A 17,966-nucleotide genomic window follows, 5' to 3' on the forward strand; every position below is an offset into this window, starting at 1 on the left:
CCTCCCAGTCCCAGTGATCCAAGAAGCCACCCCTATTCAGGTACACTGGAAAACAAAGGCTTTAGCTAAGCATCCAATTGCCCTCATGGGAAAATTCATACAGGGATAACCCCTGACTGTAAGGACCTGGCATCAGCTCCAGAGTGTCCCAGAGAACAAAGGCCACCAAACCATGACAGCAGGCCCATGATATTACCAAGTACCACCTTACACTTCCAGATATGCCTGAACTAACACCCGAAACCAGCACAACTGGAAACCCAGTGATCCTTAGGCCTGGACCCGACTGCTCTACGCCCATGGCTCCTAAATCTGGAAAGGTTCTGAAGTCCACCACACTGCAGAGGCCCCTACGAAAACGTGGAGGACAGGTGCTTTAGCAACGGCAACAGTTTCAGGGAAAGGCGGTAAGAAGAACCAGGAGTGCTGTCATCAGTCGAACTCGGACTGCTGAGGCCAAAGCCTGTCAGCAAACATGTCTGCCCCCAAAGCAGAGATCCTAGTGCCCACCTGTTGGTTCTCATTGGCAACAAATCATACAAGAATTTATCCGGACTCTGACAGGCCTTCCTCATCCTTGTCGCCCATGAAGCAATTGACAGAAAAGGCTCTTCTTCCCAAGCCAGAACCCGCCAACCCGATATGGGCCTGAAATGCTTGCACGTTCCCCCCAACCCAAGGAGCCCTTGAAAGCCTGACTGCGGTTTAAGGAGACTGGGGATTCGATAAGGGCCCCTAGCTGGGACGCAATGGCCATGAAGCTCTAACCTGGGCCCATGGCTTCCCCAAGCTCCAGAGGCTGCCAGACATTTGGCCTGGGCCAAATGCATGGGCGCATCATGAAAACCATCACCGACCCAGCCCACCTTCCCCATTTTAAGCAATGGTGCACGGGTGCTCTGTTCCACTAACGTGGCCACCTGGCATTCATCGTTGCCCCTCTTTGGGAATGGAGGATGTCGTGGGGCATGGGGAAGTCCTTACTGAGTACACAGTCAAGGCCCACCGTGTCACCCCAAACAGGATTTCTCAGTGAAATACGGGAATGAACCCAACGCATAAGGCAGTTCTACAGAACACAAAGGCTTCAGAGGTGGTAACTGCTGCACAAGGTGGAGCCTGTGCCCATCGAAAGACACAATGCTATGCATACATTCCCCATGATCTCAAAGAGAACTCTGGGTTTCTACCAGACACCACTGCTCAAATCCCCACTTCCAAGGATTCCTCTCCTTAAGGACTGGCTCAACTCCTGGCCTGGGGAAGGGTTCTCACCCACTATCAGAGGACTCTTCATGGGGATTCTCCTTCTCTTTCTTCTTCTAACCCCGTTGTGTTGTTTCCCACCCCATGCCCGGTCTCGGCAGGTGGTGCCAGGAACCCTTCACTGCAGTAACTTCCAGAGGACAAATGGTCCTTTCCACTCAGGAAGATCCAGTCACAAGTTCTCCCCTGCACTCAGCGACCTCTTCCTTTTACGACTCTGACAGAAGAGGCCTCCCCCAGCTGGGCCTCCCCCACCTGACCAGCAATGACCCACACGGAGGGACAGCTCTATGCCCCTATTCAGCAGGAAGAAGCTACAGAAGATGAGACTGTCTTCCTTCAACAACCTTAACCACACAAAGCTCTGCACTGGTCAGGGGCACACGAGGAGGGAGGAGAAGGCTAGCTGAGCACCAAACAGGCACTGGCACGCCACACCGCCCCCCAACCTGAGATACGGGGGACATCCCTCAGGCGCTCTGACTGCTCTCAAGCTGAGGAAAGGAAAAAACAGATTCTCCACAGATGGAGATCAAAACCCGGCAAGACCGAAGTCTCCCTCGGTTTTGAAAAGTCCTCCTGATTCTGCAGGAAGAGGCTCATTTAACGAGAGCCTAGCGACCTGCCAGAGGCCCGGATCTGCCATTTCCTGAAGCCCTGACATCTCCCTCCCCTCCATGACACTGAGGGAGCCTGAGGCCAAAGGAAATGTCCGTAAGACAGCTTCTTTTCAAACCTGCAGTCCCTTGGGAAGGACCTGTGAGAGAAGGAAGGTAACATTCCTCCAGGAAGCTCCGCGCCATCTTTCAATTCATGCCTTCCTAGCAGGAAAAACCACCTTCCCTTCACAAAAGCAAAGCCTCCCGTATCCTGGGTGTCCTCTGTCCTCCTGCCACGTTCTTGCAAAACCTCCCTTTTGCATGACCTCCCCCAATGCTATCCCAGAGAGTCAGCCTCCCGTCACGACCCTAGCAAGCAACCCTTTCTACCCAAGGGTCGTATCCCTGTGCTTTAATAAAATCACCTCCTGCCAGCAAAGCCATCTCAAGTGCACCCTCGATGTATGTTCAAGAAAACCTTAACCTATCGACGTATGTATATCGCGCAAGGATGAATGGCCACAAGATTCAACACATGGTTTGTGATCTACCTCTCATGTGTCCTTAATTCTACTAATATTGTCCTTACAAAATGCAAAGGATTTACAAATTAATTACATGGTTAGAAATATTTCTATTTACTTCACATATCGGAGAATGACAGAGCTAGAGAGAGTGCAAAACAGTCAGGGTCGCTCAGCAAGGAAGATGGAGAAGGGTGCTCAATACAGGGCTTGATATCCAGCATTCAGGTATCCTACCTCAGCCAAGGGCAGATGCTTACCCAACTGTGCCAACCGGGGGCTGGCAAATTAATTTCATCTTTTACAAAGAAGCTCTTCTGGAAGACCTGTTGGGATCAGGGCAGGAAAACCTCGACAGTTCAGCATCAGGCAGTGAGGGCTTCCTCCCTGACTATGAGAACATGGGAGCCCAGGGCTTTTCTCCACCACCAAGAACAGCTATGTATCTCTGGGCCTGAGAGGGTGTATGACCACAGCAGATGTGGAAATACTCCCCGATTCAGTAGATTTTAGAACAGAAGGGGGTTCTAACGGTCCCTTCCATAAACACAAAGACTGTCCAGGAATGCCTCCGTGGTTCTTTCAGTTAAGGGACCAACTTTTGGCTTTGGCTCCAGTAATGACGTCAGGGTTATGGGATTGAGCCCGTGTCAGGCTATGGAAGGCATGTGGAGCCTGTTGAAGTGTCTCTCTCATCCTCTGCAACTCCCACTCCGCCCATAAAAAGAAACATAAAGATAGAGAGAAAGAGAGAGAGAACACGTGTGCGGAAGTCCACTCAGACATCCATTTGTAAAGATGCCCAGGATTCTTTGCTCTAGATGTATGGCCCAATGAAGCAAGTGTGGGCAGATAGTTGATCGTCGAGAGAATGTCTATTCAAGGTCAGGTTGCAATAACTCAGGATTCTGCTACCAGAGGCAACCTGGAGCTCAGAAGTATTTTGTGGGGCAGGGACTTGCAGAACCTTCTCCACATGTGCAACTAAGTCATCTTCCACAAGCAGCCAACTCTAAACATTCTGGTTCAGGGTACCTCTCCAAGTTAATCGACAAGGGGTATTTTTCCCTCCAGAAGAAAGACAGAAGCTGGCAAAAAAGATACCCCAGTCAAGGCCTAAACCTCAACCCTGGCAGGAGGTTCAGAACCATGACAACTTACAACTGTGATATACATCCACCAGGGAGATGACAGAGGTCACATTCCTGTATATTTTGCACTTGAATCTGCACTGAAGAGACAGAGGCCAGACGTGTTGGATGCTGCCAACGAGGTCCAGTCACCTTAGTTTCGAAGCACCACCTGTAAAAACAGGGAGAGCTTTTAGTTGAGGTCTCAGGAACCGCACTTGGGAAGACACAATGTCACACAAAACTGAAAGCATGCCCCTCCCTTCCAGCAGAGAGCACAAACTCAAAGAGGCCAAAACCACAGAATCCCGAAATTTAAAGATTTAGCATTGCTGCTGGCAGACCTTCAAATGATACATGCACGGTCAGCTGGCTACTGGGAGTTCCACGATATCTTTGCCAGACCCAAGCAGGAGGATGTGGGCCAGGAAATGGCCCAGAGGTCAATCACCATGTGCAACTAGTGACAGGAGTCTAAATAAAGTTTCTGCTGCTCCCATAAACCAAACAGAAGATCTGCATAAACCCTATTTCAACTGCATTTTGCATGACCGTCCTAGGGTTGCTTACTTCTCCTTGAATCTTCATTCACCTTTGACATGCATTCTCATTCCTCTACCCTGTAACTTCAATGACACGGAACTCCCATTGGAGATATGCATATACTCTACCTCCTCAATGTCTTTTCTACTCTATGTGAGTGACTCTGTTAGTCTTGCTTTCTTTCTTTCCTCACAACTCTATTTGGCTGAAATGAGCCTCTGGTCTTCCTTTCTAAGACATGCCTCTCATGGACCCTGGAACTCAAAAAAAGAAATAAGAAACCAACAACTAATCACCACACAATATGAATGTAACCTATACCTTGGAGATCGAAGTTGCTTCACTCCTAACCAGAGACTATGCTACTGACCTTAAGGGCAAGTCCTCCAACAACCAGCTTCTAGAGGATTCTGGGATGATTTTGGGTATAGTTCTGATAGGATTTTCCCAATCTGAAAACACTGCCACCCTACAAAGAGGTCCCCAAACCTAATTATCAACTAAACAGATTCAGAGCTTCATGGGACCCATTGTGAGGCACATAAACGCCTGGCGGTGGTGGCAGCGGGTGCCAGTCCACATGGGTGATGGCTTTCAGTTTAACAGATTTGGGACAGTTTCTTAGATGCAAGGAGGCAGCCGCAAGCACAGTTGGTTTCTTAACATCTATTCTAAGCCTGGCAGGCATAGTGATGGACTGTTCCATACAGATTTTGAAACCCTGCTGTGCTGGAACTTCTCATGAGGAATCTCTAGAGTGAACTTTCAGTAGTGTGTCCAGGCCAAAGCGAAGCGCAATACTCCCATCAGACTGCAATACCTGTCAACTAGGGTGGATTCCTCTTCTTGAGGTCCCCCAAATATCCTGAGGTTCCTATACCTGCCAACAGGTAACATTCCCTACTCATCTGGCAAGGCTCCTAAGCACTGTGTCATCAAGGTGTGAAGCCGCTATTGACAAGGGGCTCCACAAAGTCACCCTTAATTCCTGAAAATTGTCTGGTCATTATCTGAGTCTATACACATTACTGTCAAATTGGACATTTCACTCAATCCCTTGGTAAAATAACCAATGTTTCTAGCGGTGTCCTGTTACAGGAAAAAGGCGCTTGTGCTGAACTTGTGCTAATAATCCTAAGTACCTTGGAAGAAAGAATTCTCCCTGAGAATTTCTGAATGATGGAGGGTTCAGGAAGGGAGAGAAGTTAAATTTTCCCATTTGTTCACACAGAAATACTTCATCACATTTCTGTAGATCATGGATATTTTCAGATAAAGTTTCTCTAAATCTGGAAGAAGAAATACTAAAGAACCAGCAACATTTCAAACAAGAGTCACAAAGGTAGGCTCATGTTCCTCAACTCACTCAGTTCCCCTTTACTAATTCTTGATTGGCTTGAATGCAGCTTTTCCATGAGTTCTGCAAACCTGTACCCAGTTGAGTTTGAGAATTTTCACGATCAGACACTAAGACCCCACAAGACACATCACCGTGTATAGTCACAGGCATTTAATGGAAAAGTAGGGATAAAAGGCCTGTGGACACACACTTAATGAGATATATTTTCACCTAACATAGAAGGCAAGACATCAAAATGGAAGCAGAGAGGCCACAAGACCTGCATCCTCGTTGCCAGGGCATGGCGTGTCCATGAGTTTCTGTATCTCCAAGCCAAATACGCTCATGTCTTCTGAGCTAAGGTTTCTGCTTCTAGAATTTTCTCCCAAGGAGAAAATCAGAGAGGTTGTAAAGGATTTGCAACAGCGTTTACGGAGGCTTCCTGGATAATGGCGAAGCCCTGCAGCTCACCGCCTTGCCCAAGGCCCACAAACCTGTTCAGTGCCCCCTTTGCATCCACCATGGTCAGGCAGGTCTAGCCCCTTCTCCCCCTGTTGCACAGCACACCCTCTCCTGGTGTCCACCAGGTCGCTCAGCCTCTGTGTTCCATGTCCTCAATGGATCGCTTTGGAAGAAGGTGACCCGCATAGTGGTGGAAAGAGCAAATATACTCCTTCCCACCCTTTCTCCCTCCTTGCACCCAACCAAGGTTTCTGCAGAGACATGCAGATGGGGTTCTTCTTTTGTGGCGCCTCCAAGAATCCCCTTGCACAAAACCTGAGCCTTAGCACATAGCAGGCTATTTTGGTCTCTACCCCCACCGCCCACCTCAGCCACAGAGCAGCATTCCACCTGCCAGCCACCTCAGAAAGAACTCCCGCACCCTAGTTAGCTGCTCTCTGTCCAACGCCCAGGTGCTGACCTAGACATTTGAAACTCCTTTCAAATGAGGAGGAGGAGACACACCCATGGCACCCAAGTGCCTGAGTGCACGCCACATCACACCATCTACTTCAGGGTTGAGGTGATGGCAGACTTCCCACTGTGTGCTTTTTGCCCTGAGACATGCCAACCCTCCAATGCAGCAGAGAGCACAGAGCCAGGCTTCAGCCCCCCAGTGACCTGGCTGGCTGCCGTGGCTGCATGAGCCTGCCTGCCTCCCTCCCTCCCTGGCTCCAGTCCTTTCCTATGAGCATCTTCCTGGGCCCTGGGACTCTGGCTCTGCTCCAGTGCCCCAAGCCCTGGGTGCAGGCTGTCAACAGGCAGTTGAGGAACCACAGACTCTGGCTGGCAGGCCCTGTGCTCCCCTCAACTCAACCACCGTAGTAACCAACGTGGGCCCAAGTGTCAGATCAGACTGCAGCCCCCCGCCTTCCTGCTCAAACACAGGGGGCTCTTCGGAAGCAAGGCATGTCAGCCCCAAATACCTGCTCCCTAACCCCCTTCCCACCAGCCGAATAACCCCTAGGGACAGATGTATAGAGAAGCCAACATAATCTACACTCCAGGCACTGCATTTCACTCAGCCTCTAATGGTACGCAGGTGGGTCAGAGAAGGATTCAGCATAACAGCACAAATAACGCTTGAGTAGTGAGCAAATGTGTTTCTCCCAGGGCGGCAACATTTCCAGATAGGCCTGGTTGTTAGTCTACCTGTGCTCCAGTAAAAGCCCTGCTCTGACATTGATGTGCAAGCCACAGACCAAGAGTACCTCTGCAGGTAAATGGGCCCAAATGTATCCTGGATCCTTTCATTTTGTTGTTTTGATTTTGCTCCAAAGTCCAGGGAGATAGCTCTGGGACATTGATGGGGCTCTCCGTTCAAGAGCACAGGTGGTAAATGAGCCATATGTTCCCCTCAACACCACTCCTGGGACAGGCCAAGTCAAGCTACCACCCGTGTGCTACCCTGTGGCCTCAGCAGGGCCAAAGCACAGCCTGATCCCTCGATGTGGAGAGAACAGGGATGCAGTCTCTGAGCCACACATTCTGAAGCCAGAGCTCTAAGGGAACTATGCATGTGGGCTGGTGGTAGCACAGAAACTGGCAGGCACCACGCTGCCCTGAGAGCCACGCAGGATCCTGGCAGCCTCAGATTGGGGGTCCAGTGCCTGCTCTGCACTCCAGATTGCCCCTGCTCTGTCCTGACTCAGACCTAAGCTGGAACCCTTGTGGTCCCTCCAAGTTCAGGTGGGATAAAAAGGGCCTATAGTAGTTGGGGTGCCCCTGGGAAGGGAACCCCGAGGCAGATCCCGGGATGAGGCTAAATGGCATATCAGGGGCTCACTGAGATGGGAACCCACAGCAGATTGCTGTGGGAACAGGGAGCCCAGTGTCTGTGGAAGGTGTCCACATTACTGCCTCAACAGCTGTGTCCCTGGCAAATGACTGAATCTGTCTGTGCCCCATGTCTTCTGTAGAACTGGACCTCACAGCACTTTGTCCCCCAGAATTTGGTTAAGGATAAACCAAGACAATGAACAATAAGCACCTCACCAGGGCTTGGAACAGAAGCACCATCCAGGAAGACATATCTCCCTAGGATTGCTTGGTAGGAAACCTGTTTTGGAACCCCTGGCTCAGCTGTTCATGTGGTCTTGAACATCAGAGAAAAAGCACCTGGCTTCAGGGAGCCTCCCTCCAACCTGGTGACTCAGAGCCACCCTGATCCAGTTACACAACCTCCTCTCCAGGGACATTCCTGCCTATCTGGTAAATATCGGGCTATGTAGACGCACTACCCTGCAAGCCCTGCCCCAGGAAGCCTTGGGCCCAGCTGTCTTCCTACATCACCAGGACAATGACCTGGGCCTCTGGCCTTACCTCGCTTCTCAGTGGTGATGATGGTGGCCTCTAGGGGCTCCCCCAGCCCTGCCTCATCTTGATCATCAGCCTGAAGATGTATGCTGACTCTGGGTCCAGCTCTGTGGCCATGAATTGCCTCACCATAGCACCCATCTCCACTGTGGTGAACGTGCAGGAGTTGCTGTTGGCCAGGCAGTAGGCAATCTGATACCCTATGGGTGGGACAGGAGGGCCACGCATCAGTCTCATCACCCCGCTCGGACCCCAACTTTCTGCCACCACCACTCAGCCGTGTTTCCACCAGTCCTTCATCCTCTGCCAGCATCTGAGAGGAATGACACAGCCGCAGTGGCAGATGGAGCCTCTGAGTGCTGGGCCCCCATGACTCTCGTTCCCCTTCATCCATCCCACCACCAAGATATGGAAACAGTTTCATCTCTAGTGATTCAATTCTTAAATAAAACACCAGTACTCACTGTATCAGCCATTTAAAACCTCCCAAAAAACCACGTTTCAGAACCAGATGTCTTTTATGGTAAATTCTACCATTCAGGGAAGGATTCATACCAGTCCTTTGCCCGCTTTTCCAAAAAACAGAAGAGAAAGCTTCTAAACCCACTTGCTGAGGCCAACATTACCCTGATACAAAAATAAACGAGGACACCCCAATTAAAGAATCTTATAGTCCAATATCCCTGATAACTATAGATGTAAAAATGTCCAACAAAATACTAAAAACCCATGTTCACCAATATGCTGAGATGATCATATACTATGATCAAGTGGGATCTTGCAGGAATGCAACGATGGTTTACAGGAGCACATCGATCAAAGTGATATAGGACATTAACAAAATAAAGAATAAAAATGATGTGATCATCTTGAGAAGCAGGGAAGCATTTGACAAACTTTAATAACCATTTGCAATCAAAATTCTCAACAGAGCACGTAGACCTGGAACATACCTCAACACCAAAAAGGCCATATATGGGCCACCTGGGTGGCTCAGTGAGTTAAAGCCTCTGCCTTAAGCTCAGGTCATTATCCCAGGGTCCTGGGATCAAGCCCTGCATCGGGCTCTCTGCCCCTCTCTGCCTCTCTGCCTACTAGTGATCTCTCTCTCTCTCAAATAAATAAATAAAATCTTTTTTTTTAAAGACCTTATGCAACAACCACACAGATTACGTCACATCCCATACTGAAAAGTTTTAGCTGTTTCTATTTCCTCTAAGATCGCCGAAGTTAGGAACACTGTCACTTTTTCCTTGCCACTTTTACTGAACACAATATTAAAAATCCAAGGCAGAACAATTATGCAAGAAGATAATCAGAAGGCATCAAAACTGGAAATAAAAAAGTAAAATGGTCACTATTTGCAGATGATACAGAATATAAAGAAAACCTCAAAGAAGCCAATGAAAACTTGTTCAAACTATGACTAAATTCAGTAAAGGGACAGGATACAATATTACTACCCCAAAACCTACTGCATTTCTATACACTAATACTGAATCATCAGAAAATAAATTAGGAAGATCATCCCACCTTAAGTTGCATCAAAAAGAATAAAATACCCAGGAATACACTTCACCAAGAGGTAAAATCTTGTATAATTGAAAACTACAAGACAGTAAGGAAAGAAACTGAAGGCAACACACATAAACCGAAAGATATCACATATTCATGGGTGGAAAGAATTAATAGTGGTAAAATGTCCATACTTCCCTAAACCATCTACTTTGTCATTACTATCAAAATTCCAAGGACATTTTTCACAGAAAGAGAACAGAAGGATCTAAAAATTTGTATGATGCCACAAAAGACTCTGAATACCAGAGCAATCTATAGAAAGAAGAACCACACTAAAGGCATTGCACTTGCACTTTTCAGACTAATGACAAAGCTTGAGAATCAAAACAATCTAACATTGTCATAAAAACAGACACACACATCACCAGAAGACAGGAGAGAGCCCAGAAGTGAAACACACATCTATGGTCCGGGACCTTTATGACAAAGGAGCCAAGAATAAACAAGGGGGAAAAAACAGTCTCTGTCATCAATGGTGCTGGGAACACTGGAGAGCCACATGCAAAAGAACAAAACTGCACCATTTTCGTACACCATACACAAAATTTAACTCAAAATGTGTCAAATACTTGAATATAAGTCCTGGAACTATAAAACTTGTAGCAGAAAACACAGGATTTGGAAAGGCCCTTGACACAGGTCTTGGTAGTGGTGCTTTTAAGCTGATACCAAAGTAAAAACAAAGAAGCAAAGTGTGGGCCTACATCAAACTATAAAACGTCCAAACAACAAAGGAAACCATCAACAAAATAAAACGGTAACCTAAGGTAAAACATTTGTAAATTATATATCCAGTAAGGGGTTAATGTTTAAAATATAAATAACTCATGCAACTCAACAGCAAAACAAAACAAAACACACAAAAACACCAAAAACTCCACAAGTAATCTAATGTAACAGCAGCAGATCCAAATAGACATTTTCCTGAAGAAGAAATACAAATGGTCTACACGAACACGAAAAGATGCTCAATATCATTAATCATCAGGGAATGCAAATCAAACCAGAATGAGGCACCACTTCACACCTGTCAGAAGGGCCATTACCAAAAACACAAGAAATAGCAAGTTTTGGTGAAGATGTGGAGTAGAGAAAAACTCTAGTGCACCATTACTAGGAGTATATGGAAAACAGTACAGAAGTTCCTCCAAAAAAATGAGAAACAGAACAACCAAAGGACCCAGCAATTCCGTTTCTGAGTATTTATCTGAAGGAAATGAAAACACTAACTCACAAAGGTATATTCACCCCTGTGTACACTGCAGGAAAATAACAACAGTGAAAATAAAGAAACAACCTAAATGCCATCAGTGGATGAATGAATAAGGAAACTGTGGTCCATAAACAGTGGAATTCTACTCAGCCATAAAAAAGGATGAAATCTTTCGATTTACAACATGGTGGCCCATGAAGGCATGATGCTAAGTAATACAGGCCAGACAGAAAGACAAATACTAGAAATCACATGTAGAACCTTAAGCAAAACAAAAACAAAAATATGAGCTCACAGACAGAACAGATGGAGGGTGGCAGAAGTTTGGGGTTGGAGGTGGGAGAAATGGGTGAAGGGGTCAAAAGGAAAAAGAAAACAAGCCCAAATATAGCATCTTTTTTTTTCAGTTAAGTAATCTGTACCCCCAACATGGCTTAAACTCATAACCTGGAGATCAAGAGTCAGACACTCCACCGACCCAGGCAGCTAGGGTCCTGGAATTGTAGCATCTTCCGATAATCAATGTATGGAGAAAGGGAAAACTAATTTAATCTATGGTATTTTGAGGTCTACGTATTTTTTGGTAAATGTAAAAAGTAAAGAACACATTCTTCATGGCCACACACTCAGGACTATATCTAGTTCTAACATTTATCATGACACTGAGCAAGTAACTTCCCTTTTTAATTTAATTATTTATTTGAGAGTCAGGGGGGACATAAACAGGGGGAGACATAAGCAGGGGGAGGGACAGAGGGAGAAGATGACTCCCCACTGAGCAGGGAGCCTGACCTGGGGTTCGATCCCAGGAACCTGGGATTATGTCCTGAGCCAAAGGCAGAAGCTTCAATGACTGAACCACCCCAATGCCCCTACTTAACCTCTTTTCTGCCTGTTTGCCCACCTCGGAGTATATTATGAATATGTGCTTTTAGAATAGCTTCTATTTAAATTTAAAAATAGTTTTTAGAATTGAGTGAAATGGAGATCACTTAGAATAGTACCTATGAGAGTAAGCCCTCAAAAAATGTTGTAAAAAATCTTATTCTGGAGGTACCTGGGTGGCACAGTCAGTTAGGCAGCTGACTCTTGATTTTGGCTCAAATCAAGAACCCAAGCTCCTGGGAGAGAGCCCTGCACCAGGCTCCACACTCAGCGGGGATGCTGCTGGAGGATACCCTCTCTCCCTCTGACCCTCCCTTCTCTAGCATATGCTTGTGCACTCTCTTTCTGTCTCTACAATAAATAAATATGTCTTTAAAAATCTTATCCTGAACATTTGGGGGTTGCGCAATCATTTTCATAATTGGGCAGTATCTCCTAGTTTATAAAGCACTTTTATACACATTCTCGTATTGGAGTCAGGATATGGTCATTGGAGAAGAATTTATTGTGTTTATTTACAGAGGAAAAAAAAAAGAAAACCAGACTTAGAGCAGGGGTGTTCCTTGTTCATGGCTGCAGAACTAACAGATGATCTTCTTATTTTCAGCCCAATGGAGTAGAACAAGAAAAAATCCAAACACTGTAACAAGAGCCAATGAAGGGCACTACAACTGATAATGGAATTAACGCAGTAAAATTATCCAACATTTATAAATATTTACCGCCCCAGCATGGAGCAACTAAATATGTAGAGCATATATGAACAAACCTAAGAGAAGCAATCAGCACCAATACCATAGGGAACTTTAATACCTCACACTTCCCTCAATGATCCCCCATCCAGACAGAAGATCACAACGGAAACATCAGCCTCAGACAACCCCTTACTTGGATGGACTTGACAGATACACACAGAACCCTCCATCCAAAAGCAGCAAAAGGAATATACTCCTCTCAAGTGCCCCTAGAACGTTCTCCCCCTTAGGTCATATGTAAGGCCACAAGACAAGTCAATAAATTCCAGAAGCCTAGAATTTTCCCAAATGAGGACAAATCAAATCAACCATCTTTCCCAACCACAGTGGTATAGAACTAGAAATCAATTACAAGAAGAAAACTGGAAATTCATAAACACAGAGACTAAACAACATGCTACTGAACAACCAATTGGGTTCATGGGCAAACCAAAATAGGAACACAGAAATACTTTGAGGTAAATGAAAAAATAATACAATGAAACAAAATTCACAGAAGGCAGTAAAACAGGTTCTAAAATGGGGCACTGATTACTCTAGTCGGTTAGTCAGTGGAGCTCTGTGACTCCTGATCTTGTGGTTTTGAGTTTCAACCCCACACTGGGCATAGAGCTCACTTTATTTTTTTAAAGATGCCATTTATTCATTTGACACAGAGCTGGGGAGAGAGACAGACAGACAGACTGAGCAAAGTGGAAGGAGCAGCAGGCAGTAGAAGAGAGAGAAAGGGGCTCCCCGTGCTGACCAGGGACCTCATGCAGGGCTCAATTCCAGGACCCTAAATTCATGACTTGAGCCAAAGGCCAACACCTAACAGACCAAGCCACACAGGCAGCCCTTAGAGCCAACTTTTTTTAAAAAAAAAGTTGTTCTAAGAAGGAAGTTTATAGTGATACAGGCCTAACTCAAGAAACAAGAAACATCTCAAATAAGCAACCTAACTTGATACCTCAAGGAAACAGAAAAGAACAAATAAAGTCCAAAGTTAGTAGAAGGAACACATCAGAACTTAAATAAATGAAATACAAACTAAAAAGACAACAGAAAGATATATATTTTTAAAAAAACACCAACAAGAATAACAGATCAGCAAAGAGCTGGTTCTTTGAAAAGAACAAAGCTGACAGAGTCTCAGCCAGATTCAAAGAAAGAGGACTCATCATCAGAAATGAGAGAGATGTTCCCTGAAACCATTGATATGCAAAGGCTCTTAAGAATGTACTATGAACAATTACACCCCAACAAGCTGGATAATCCAAAAGAAAAGGATACATTTCCAGAAACATACAACCTACTAAGATTGAATTCTAAAGAAACAGACATCTGATTGTTCAGCTGTCTACTAATGACCAGTAGAGAGATTAAATAAGAAATCAAAAACTTCCAACAAGCAAAAGTCCAGGACCCCATGGTTTCACCTGTGAATTCTACGAATCATCCACAGAAAAAAATGAATACCAATCCTTCTCCAACTCTGCCAGACAAACAAGAGGAAGAAACGCTTCCCACCTCATTTTATGAGGCCAGCACGGCCCTTATCCAGACCTCCCAAGTATCTGTGATGAACATAAACATAAAAATCCTCACCCAAATATCTGCAAACCAAATTCTACAATACGGGAAGAGGTATGATCCAGTACGATGTATTTCAGGGATGCAATGGTGGTTCAACATCCACAAATCAAACTAATGTGCCGCATTCACAAAACGAAGGATCAACATCATAGGACCATGTCAACAGATGCAGAAAAAGAATTTGATAGCGCCAATACCAAATCACTGCCCCCCGACCTGTGCTTCTGCCGCCTGGCTGGTCCACACACCCTGTACCACTGCCACCCCACTGTGCCATCCCCCACTGCCACCCTGCTGCACCCCACACACCCACCACTGTCGCTTCCACCCCCCCATTCCTGACATGCTGCTGCCACCAGCGCTGCCACCCTCCACCCTGCTACTCCACAGCAGTGCCCTTTTTTCCACAACAGCTAACCCTCACCACAGCTGCTCTGCTGCCCTGCAGTTGCAACTGATGCCCAGCTGTGCCACCCCCAGTGCCCTTACCACTCCCTTGTGCACCCCCCAGGACTCTGCCACCCTGCTGCGCCACCCTCCAGTGCTTCTACTGCCCTGGTGCCTGTGTTTCCAACAGCACCACCACTGCTACCGTGGTCACCCTGCTCCTGCCCATCTCCACTGCCCCACCCAGCCCCCAAGCCATGCTGTGCCATTGCCATGTGGCTGCTGCGCCACTAGTCCCTCCCAACCACATCCAGGCCAATCCCTCCCCGCTTCGCCTCCCCATCTGCTGCCATCTCAAGTCACTGCTTTCCTCTAATCACTGCTGCCTCACTGCCCCCCCCCATTTCTTCACTGCATACTCTCCCCTTGCTGCTGCGGCTGTGCAGAGCCCCTGCCCTGCCCACACAGCTATTAACCTGATGCTCTTGCCTTGCTGGTCCCACCAAACACCCCCGAACTTCTCCCGCCTGTCGGCCCCCCACCCCTGCTCCAGTGCCTCCAGATTCCCTCCCCGTTGACCTGCTGCTGCTGCCCCACGCATCCCAGCCTTCTCCCAATGCTGCTACTGCCTGGGTACCCCCGCCTCGTGACCCTGCCCTCCGCAGCACACCCCTCATACTGTCCACCTTACCACCACTGCTGCAGCTAAGCTGCTGCCCTGTGCCCGAGGCCACTACTGACCTTCACTGTCCAGCCCCATTGACAGGCACTAAGGCCCGACCCTGCCCTTCGTGCCCTACCTGTGCAGTTGCTGTGCCACCGCCTCCCAGATGGTTCTGTCCCCCCTTCTCTGCATGCCACCACCAACCGCCTGCCACCCCACATGCACCCTTGCAGCCGTGCTGTCCCACCCTGCCCACCACCATTCCTGTCCTGATGCCCCACCACATTGCTGATACCACCCCCATCTGCTCTCTCCACACCCCCACTACCAATCCCCTGCCCCTCGCCGTCACTGCCCCCTTACCACTACCCTGCTTCTGATCTGCTGCCACCCTGGGTCCCACTCTTACCCCATGTCCTGCTGCTCCCCTGTGTTCTGCAACTGCTGGTCTTCATAGCCCTGCCCTGTTGACTTGCATGACTGCCCCACCTACCACACTGCCCCTCTGCTGTTCCTGCCCACCCCTCCCTGCAGCTACCACCTAGATGCTACCCCTGTCCCCCACTCCAGAGCCTTCCCGATTTCCTAGCCCTGTTGCCGCACTGCTGCCGCCCCATGAGTCCTACTCCACCTTCCCCGCACTGGTACCACCAGGCTGCCCCCACAACATGAGCCACTCCCACCACGCTGCACCACCGTCCACAGCGCCCCCCACTTACAACCACCATTGCCTCTCCACTGCTACCCTGGGTCCACGCTGCTGCTGCTAACAGTGGTCCCGCCCTGTAGACATGCACCAAGCCCAGCAAAGCCAGGCCCTTTGCTTTGCTGCCTGACCCACCACACCATGACGTTGAGACCCCACTCATACCCGGCTAGTCCTGCACACCCCCAAGAACACTACCGCCTAGCTACTCCCCTCCCCCCACTCTGATGCCTCCTGGCTGCCAAGTGTGTGTCTGCCCAGCACATCCACCACCACCACCCCCCCATGTGGCTACCAGCTTGCTGCCCCCAAAAATGTACCCCTGCCACCCTGCGGTGCCCCCCCACAGGCCCCCTCACTGTCGGGCAGCCTCTGTCCTGTGCCCCGGCCTCTGCTGCGCTTCGCTTCCCCACCTCGTTGGCATGCACTATGAGCAGGCCCAGCAAGCCAGCCAAGCTGTCTCTGTGCTGCTGCCTCAGGGCTGGTCCCACCCTCCCTATACTGCCCTGCCAACTCTAATCTCCCCACCCCCTCCAGGTGCCACACTGCTGACCCCCTCAGATGGCACACAGCTCCCGACCCACGGCCGCTACCCCTCCCTGCCCCACTACTGACTGGTTGCCCCCTCCCTCGACTCTGGTGACCCCAGCTCTCTCCCCCACTGATCCCGCCCACATACGTGAGCGTTTTCACCTCTCTGACACCTCCTGGCACCCTTGCAGCCCTGTTACCCTGCCCACCACGCCAAACACTGGCCTCCCGATGATGCCAGGCTGGTCCCTCCCCTCCACCCACCACCACGGCCTAGCTGCTTCCCTCACCCCTGTCTCCGTGGTCTCCCCACTGCCAGCCACATTACTGTGCTACTAGCACCCTATCCACCACCTCCCCGTGCTTCCACCACATTGCAACCGCGCACATACACCCCTGTCCCCCTTACCTCAGCTGCTGCCGCTCCACTGCGGCCCTGTGCCCCAGACCTCTGCAGCGCTTCAACTCCCCGCCCCCTTGACGCGAACGATGGGCCCGCCCACCACCCCCTCCTAACTGTTGCTGCCCCTCTGCCTGGGGCTGCTCGCACCCTCCCACCCCCTCACCCCCTCACCCCCTCTGCTGCTGCCTAGATTCCGACCATCCCCCACAGATGCCACGCAGCTCCCACCCCTCCCTGTGCCACTACTGTATGTTCCCTTCCCCGCCTCTGGTGAGCCCTGCTCCCTCCTCCGAGATACCAGCCCCGAACCTCAGTATTGCCTCCCAGTTGCAAACCCCTCCGGCTCATGCAGCCCAGCCCACCACGCCCTGACATTGACGACCCGCTAATGCCCGGCTTGTCCCGCCCCCAACCCCCCACTACTGCCTGACGGCTTCCCCCTCCCCCCTGCTCCTTTGCCTCCCCGCTGCCAGGCATGTTACCGCTACTTCTGCCCTGAATATCCACCCCCTCCCAGTGCTTCCTCCACATTGCTACAGCCCACATGCACCCTGCCACCCTGCTGTGCGCCTCACCCTGCCCCCCTTACCTTAGCTGCCGCCGTAGGCTGCGGCCCTGTGCCCCAGGCCTCTGCGGCGTTTCGTTGCCCTGCCCCCTTGGCGTGCACGATGGTCTCGCCCACCACACCCGCCCCGGCCGTTGCTGCACTGCTGCCTGGGGCTCCTCCCATCCCCTCACCCCTCTGCTGCCTAGATTCTACCCATCCCCCAGAGGTGCTGCATGGCTTCCCCGTTCGGGTGCCACGCAGCTCCCACCCCTCCCTGTACGACTACTGCCTGCCCCCTTCCCCGCCTCTGGTGACCCCTGCTCCCTCCTCCGTGATCCCGTCCCCCTACCTCAGTTTTCTCTCCCGGCTGCAAACCCCTCAGGCTCATGCAGCCCAGGCCACCATGCCCTGACGTTGTTGACCGCTAACGCCCGGCTTGTCCCGCCCCCAACCCCCCACTACTGCCTGACGGCTTACCCCTCCCCCCTGCTCCGTTGCCGCCCC

The 17,966-nt window shown here is 49.5% G+C and overlaps 1 protein-coding gene and 1 long non-coding RNA gene across 4 annotated transcripts in view; one reads left to right on the forward strand and one right to left on the reverse strand.

Moving 5' to 3' along the window:
- LOC309859736 (uncharacterized protein) overlaps positions 1 to 17,966 on the reverse strand; it is a 281,535-nt gene that overhangs the window by 177,275 nt on the left and 86,294 nt on the right. Inside the window, exons 2-3 of one of the 3 annotated variants that reach the window (XM_082720825.1) lie at positions 8,225 to 8,418; positions 3,551 to 3,691 (exon numbers count right to left, since the gene is read on the reverse strand). The exons of 1 other annotated variant lie outside the window; for it this stretch is intronic. Coding sequence is in view for 1 of the 2 variants with exons in the window: in XM_082720828.1 (XP_082576954.1) it covers positions 8,225 to 8,418 (194 nt within the window). In the remaining variant the exon portion in view is untranslated. The remainder of the gene's footprint in view (positions 1 to 3,550; positions 3,692 to 8,224; positions 8,419 to 17,966) is intronic. One more of the 3 variants, XM_082720828.1, reaches the window with a different exon arrangement.
- On the forward strand, positions 5,209 to 12,855 carry LOC309859751. Its single transcript, XR_014308879.1, has 3 exons — positions 5,209 to 5,404; positions 7,016 to 7,121; positions 12,502 to 12,855. It is a non-coding gene; the product is annotated as an uncharacterized lncRNA (long non-coding RNA).

Source organism: Mustela nivalis, assembly GCF_964662115.1.
Source record: "Mustela nivalis genome assembly, chromosome: 2".
Taxonomy (NCBI): domain Eukaryota; kingdom Metazoa; phylum Chordata; class Mammalia; order Carnivora; family Mustelidae; genus Mustela; species Mustela nivalis.